The sequence below is a fragment of the Hetaerina americana genome, unplaced genomic scaffold (assembly GCF_022747635.1).
Source record: "Hetaerina americana unplaced genomic scaffold, ioHetAmer1.1.p SCAF_4, whole genome shotgun sequence".
Taxonomy (NCBI): Eukaryota; Metazoa; Arthropoda; class Insecta; order Odonata; family Calopterygidae; genus Hetaerina; species Hetaerina americana.
Window position 1 is genome coordinate 63,775,743 of NW_027286985.1, and position 6,137 is coordinate 63,781,879.

At 37.3% G+C, this 6,137-nt stretch overlaps 1 protein-coding gene across 1 annotated transcript; it reads left to right on the forward strand.

The window, feature by feature from the left end:
* Positions 1–664: 664 nt before the first annotated feature.
* LOC139692462 (alkaline phosphatase, tissue-nonspecific isozyme-like) lies at positions 665–4,219 on the forward strand. The gene is made up of 3 exons (XM_071590678.1): positions 665–785; positions 2,794–2,988; positions 3,582–4,219. The coding sequence occupies exons 1-3, from the start codon at positions 665–667 to the stop codon at positions 4,217–4,219; spliced, it is 954 nt and encodes a 317-aa protein (XP_071446779.1).
* Positions 4,220–6,137: the final 1,918 nt, after the last annotated feature.

The window sequence follows — 6,137 nt, forward strand, 5'->3', positions numbered from 1 at the left end:
AGATCTTGTATCTATTGGAAGGATATCTCTTCAGAAATAATGTTAAAATGTATTACTAGCCCCATCGTATTAATGTAAGAGAGATCATGTAAATAATATTAGAGAGATTAAGAGTAGAACTGATATATAGTATTTCAGATTTTCATTTTCCCTCGTAAGACAAGGGATCAGAATTCAAATAACATTTGTCCAATTCCGCTAGAAGGAAAAGATGTTTTTGTTAAAGGGTAGTCTGGTTCGTAATCACGCTCTTCAACACACTTTAGCGGTGACTCGCGGGGTACTACGTAATGAAATTATTCGAGATAATGCAGCCCAAGAATATAACTAGTACAGATGAAAATAGGGAAATAAAGGCTTCTATTACAATTGTTCTCGATAGTGAATATGATTAATCCAAAAAATACTAATATCACATGTTGAAACCAGAACATTATGAATATAAAATTTAAATGTTTCATTTAAAAATATTTAATTGAAAATGCTATGCACTTAATAAAAAATAGTTGAAACGCACACTTTGAATACAAAATTACAACAAATATTTTGGTCTTATTCTGCTCTGTCATTTCGTTATTTTTTTAAATAATGATTTTACGTCTCTTGAATACGATTTATTTATGTTACTTCGTTGCAATTGGTAGGTCTATTTTCATACTCACACATGGACTTCGAGGCAGATCGAGACAAGAGCGACGAAGGGGACCCATCTCTGGCGGAGATGACAAGGAAAGCAATCCAGATACTCTCCAAGAACCCGCAAGGATTTTTCCTCTTCGTAGAAGGTGAGAGAAATTAAAAGGTGTACATTTTACGTGTTATGAAGGTACCTACAAAGATCAACGTTTTAGTCAATCTGTCCCATTGAAGACTAAAAATTATAGAAACACCTATATTTTTATCACTTTTTGCCTCGTAAAAATAGCTTTGGTCCAGAAACGCAAATAATTCCCGAATTATTAAAGGGAATAATGCACATCCTATGTTATTAATTTAAGGCCGGTAAAGGGAAAATTTTAGTAGTATAACACATTTACTTGTATTTTCATCTACTATCCCTTTACAATCTTAAAGGTCTTACTCTTCTACATTTAATTAAATCTCCATAAAATTTTCTCGTATACTAGAGCGGCTCTCGTTGCGTCATTATCAAACAAAATCATATTATTTTCTGTTACATAATTTTCTTTCATTTAATTGCATCAGTTGAATAGAAAACATTCGTCTAGCTTTAGTTACTATATCTAGTGATAATATATTATGATAATATTATAATTTAAAATGTAATCCATCATTTGAAGCAACTTAAAATCCCCTTTTTGGCCACTGAATTTGAATCCGAGACGAAAAATTAGTAATACTTCTCTATTTACTTTCTTCAAATCGTAATATGGTCGTTTTGAATAATATAGCGTTACATTTCCCTTAAATGACATTAACTTCAACTATTAATGCTACGAATTTTTATGGTCTACTTGGTACGTATATTAATAAACCGATATTTTGATAATACCGTTTCGTAAAGATATGCAAATTAATAAGGAAGTTGTTTAAACTTAATAATCTTCATCATGATAATCAAAATATTATTATTTTAACGGGTTGGTGCATGAAATAAACGCGGTATATGATCCAAGTGTATATCTTTGATGGGGGAAAGCCTTGGGTGTTTTGATGACCCCTGTAGTCAACCTTGTACGGAAATTGGTATTTGCTCCTGGTTGGGTCATCAAGATATGTCAAAGAATGGGAGTCAGATGAAATAATCTATGTTACTTTTGCTCCTCAGAGAGACATGGCTTCAAAGGCGTGTGACCCCGTGTGGGAAGGCCCATAACTAGTAGAATTACCTTCAAAACACATGGTAAAAGACAATGAGAAATCATTTCTTTCATAATTATATCCTTGATAAAGCAGAGATATGGACGGTGCAATATGGATACTGGAGTTTACGGGGCTTATCTTATGGGGTCGGATAACCAAAGAGACTGTTCTCAAGAAGTAAAAGGATAAGTTAATCATTATTGTGATGCATGACTAAATACATTAGTACAGGTATAGTAGTTCACACACTTGGATAGTAGTGTTTATGAAAGATATGACATAATTACTGCATTTATCATTAAAGGAATAGCTTGGCGAAAGAGGGAGGATTTCTAAGAAGAAGGGTCTTATTGTCAGATTACGTGAGTAAGCCCATTACCCAGGTTGAAGATACGGTGCACTAAAAGAGGAAATAATGCAGGTCATACAATAGTAACTCCTCGACATACGTCGGACGTAATTGTTAAGGACCAATCAAAAACTTTCATTTTAGAGAACGCTCACTTTTGAATGAATGCATTACGGGAAGATATGAGTATTTGAGTGATTTATGGAACTTCATATAAAAGGGAAAAACCATTTGCGATCAGGAAGCTTATTAAATCGCTATATCTGAGTTTGCTCTATTGCAATTCCTGTTAATTTCAACTGAAAATACTCACACCAAAGGCAAAACGCCGTTACATTTACAGTCTTACTTAATTATAGGAACAATAGTGCCTATTATTAAAAAATTGCAGCAATTAAACCCCGAATATTCCATTACATTTTTCCATTCTTGATTTTCAATATTCACATGATGAAAATAATACGTGAACAATTTTCTGAAGATTACTATTATTTTACACTTTCCTTGGTCGGTATATGCACTACTTATGTCAGCAAGTAAAATTGTAATTACACTTATAAAATCCTCTTTATGCATTATATACACTGATAACGTATTAAAACTGTGCTTCATTATTTCAGGTGGACGAATTGACCACGCCCATCACTACAATAATGCTTACAGGGCCCTGGAAGAGACCCTAGCTCTAGAGGCAGCCCTGGAGGCTGCTTTACCCCTGTTGGACCCCGACAGAACGCTCATCGTTTTCACTGCTGATCACTCACACGTGATGACCCTTGGCGGAATCGCCACTCGAAGGGGCAACCCGATTTTCGGTTAGTTGGTACAGATATTTCTGTATTCATTCCCCATTTTACCATATGGCTGCAGTCAGAGTGAAAAAGTATTCCTGGACTCATAAATAACCAAGTGACAGTGTGCTTCTCTAAATACGTAATTTCATACGAATTGTCTCTATTTGTTTAGCTATGGTTTGAAACTTTTACCGAAGAAAATAACCTTTCTGTCAAAAACGTAAAACAAATCATAATGCTATTAAAAATGGAGTATTTAAAACTACGTATGTATGCACATACGTGTATTTATATGTATGCAAATTTTCTCTTGCTGATTTTACTTAAATTAGTTTATCAAAACAAAATTTACGAATTTCCTGAAGAAAGACATCTTGAAAGGAAATAAATAAAATTGAAGAATATCATCATATTTCCGAACTTATTTTAATGAACACTGTACGCGAATAATTCGTTTATTGTAGTTTCTATTTCTGTAAGAAATGACGGGGCTCAAATTTTTTTAAATCTATAACCGCAGTCTAAAACGGAATTCTCATTCTCTCTTAGCGTATTAGTGAAAAGAAGGGATCAATTGACTGTTTTTATGATTCAATATATCCCCCTGTGTACAGGAGTGGACGCCAAATCCTCCGACGTGGATGGCATGCCGTACACAACCCTTCTTTACGGCAACGGACCAGGGTTCGGGCGGGAGAACCTCAGCGGCGTTGACACGGGGGCTAAGAACGCCGTGCAGCAGTCTGCCGTACCGCGGCAATGGGCGACTCACGGTGGGGAGGATGTGCCTGTGTACGCGAAGGGACCGGGCTCCTCCCTCTTCCGGGGCTCCCTCGACCAGACGTTCCTCCCGCATGCCATGGCCTACGCCGCGTGCATCGGGGAGCACAAGGAGCGGTGTAAGAGGAAGAGGAAGGGCTCATCGCTCCCTATCCCGCCCTCGGCCACCGTCCTCCCTCACGGGCAGCAACCCTCTTTGCTGCCGCTCGCGACAGGCGGGAGACAGCAGCAGGCCGGAGGGGGGTTCCTGGGGTCGGGAGGGAGCGCCGTAGGAGACCCCAACGCCTGTGACGAACAGTCCACGAGGACGGCGGCGGTCGGGGCGTCAACGATGTCGGACGGATCACGGAGGCCGCCGGCTGGAGGAACCGTCAGTAGTGGAGGAGTTTCCTCACACCGAGTGGGGGCGATCGTCACGCTGGTGGCTGTGATAGCTCGGATTTTGGTCGTGGCAAGGTGCAGGACGGTTTGATGAGCGAACGAGCGACTGATGATGGGCGGTAAACGGTTGGAACTAACAGTCCACCTCCTCCCAATCCTCACACACAACCTCGAACTACTCATCAATTTTTTCATCCATGCAAAACTTATGTTGATGGGTAAGAGGGTATAGCTCTCATCGCCTCCAGGAACTCTCATGCGTTCGGAAAACATTTGAATATTCATTTCCGTTTATCGCCGAGTCGAAAGATGAAGAGGGAGATAGAGAGCGAGAGACATCAAATATACGATGATCATCATCATCCCCATGATATATTTTCGGTACGGAGCGTTTATTGCTTTTTAATTCAATTTTTCCAACTAATTCAAATAAAAATTTTAACCTTCATTTGTAGATTGTAATGAAAATTTCGAAACTGGTCGGGAATATGACTAATTATATTAAAAATTTTTGTTCTTCTCGGAAATGTTTGATATACTCTTAAATCTCGATTCATTTAACTATCTGAGCTCAATAATAGGTTCTCAGGGATCAGAAATTTGGGAAAACTACAGACGGTTTTTTGTGTGCTCCGTTGTCAACTTTATTGATTGTATCTTGAGTTTTCCAAACAGTACTTAGAAGATAAAGGTTTGCCAACCTCGGAGAATAATATTTTCTCTTCTATACACGTACTTTTAGTATATTACAACGGACCAGTTACTTTTAAAAATGAATCGCGATGAATTAAGATAAATGATATGAGTGCGATTCAGGTATGGAATGATTTAGCATGAATCATTAATTGGGCAAAAATGAAATTATTTTTAAGAGGAATACTTTTTAAATGGACTAAAAATAAGGTTGCTATTGAGAAGTGAATTGTATTGTATGGATTAAATAGTAGGATTAATAAAAAATGATGACTAGAGAAGCTTGCCTTAGGTGACGGTTTCATCTGGAAATGTTTCTCCCATTTATCTAAATTCTTTCGAACCCTGCGAGTAAAGTGAATTCAAGTTCCATCGTTATTCAAATTTGGCCAATGTTGTATACACTTTCGGTTAACATGAAAATTCACAAGAAATGGTTGTTAACCTGCGACAAATATTTTTGCTAAATTTATAGCATATTTAAAAATAATGTACACAAACTGAATGAGGTGAAATGCGTGCGCTCGCGTACGGAGCCACACTCCATTCTCTGAATTCTGGACGTTGTTTTGGCACTCGAGAGCAGGTGGCCGGAAATTGACCGCTTCCCATAATTGAAGAACACTCCAATGCATGGTGTTTTAAAAGTAAGAACAATAAATTAGCGACTTCCCCAAAAATATCCAAATGCATGAATTTTCAAATAAAAAATAAATAAATGAGAAAGCGAACGCGAGGGAAGTGAGGTTTATTTATCTGATGAGAGTTCTTCTTTTTTAATATGAAGCCTCGCAACGACAAATTTATTGCCACTCTCCCATCCCATGAGGAATGTCCCGAAACTTTTCAACCACTACGATATTTACTTCGATCGCACCCTAGGTACCATTTATCTGCAATATAATTTACATTTGGGAGAAATCTCGGAGTTCAACACAAAAGTAATTGGCTGTAGGCCTGAAGTATATGAGTGAAAATTTGAATGGCTTCTGTATCATACTTGCAGTTGCTCTCGAAACGCTATACATTATGCATTTAAGAGCCGATGACACAATTTATGTTCCCTGATAAGTAGATTGCTGTCATTGGAAATGCGTAATCAACTAAGTATGATGAAAGTTCATAGATTAATTAATATTCACCAATTGTCATTTCACAATCTCTATTTATTTCATGATATTTGTAATTTAAAGACTCGAAAATAGGTTCCCATACGGCCAATTAAACTTAACTATACTCAATATTCATCTCAGATCTGATTTTTGTATGTATCCAATCGCATGCAAATACGAAGAAAAAATAATTTCATAAATATA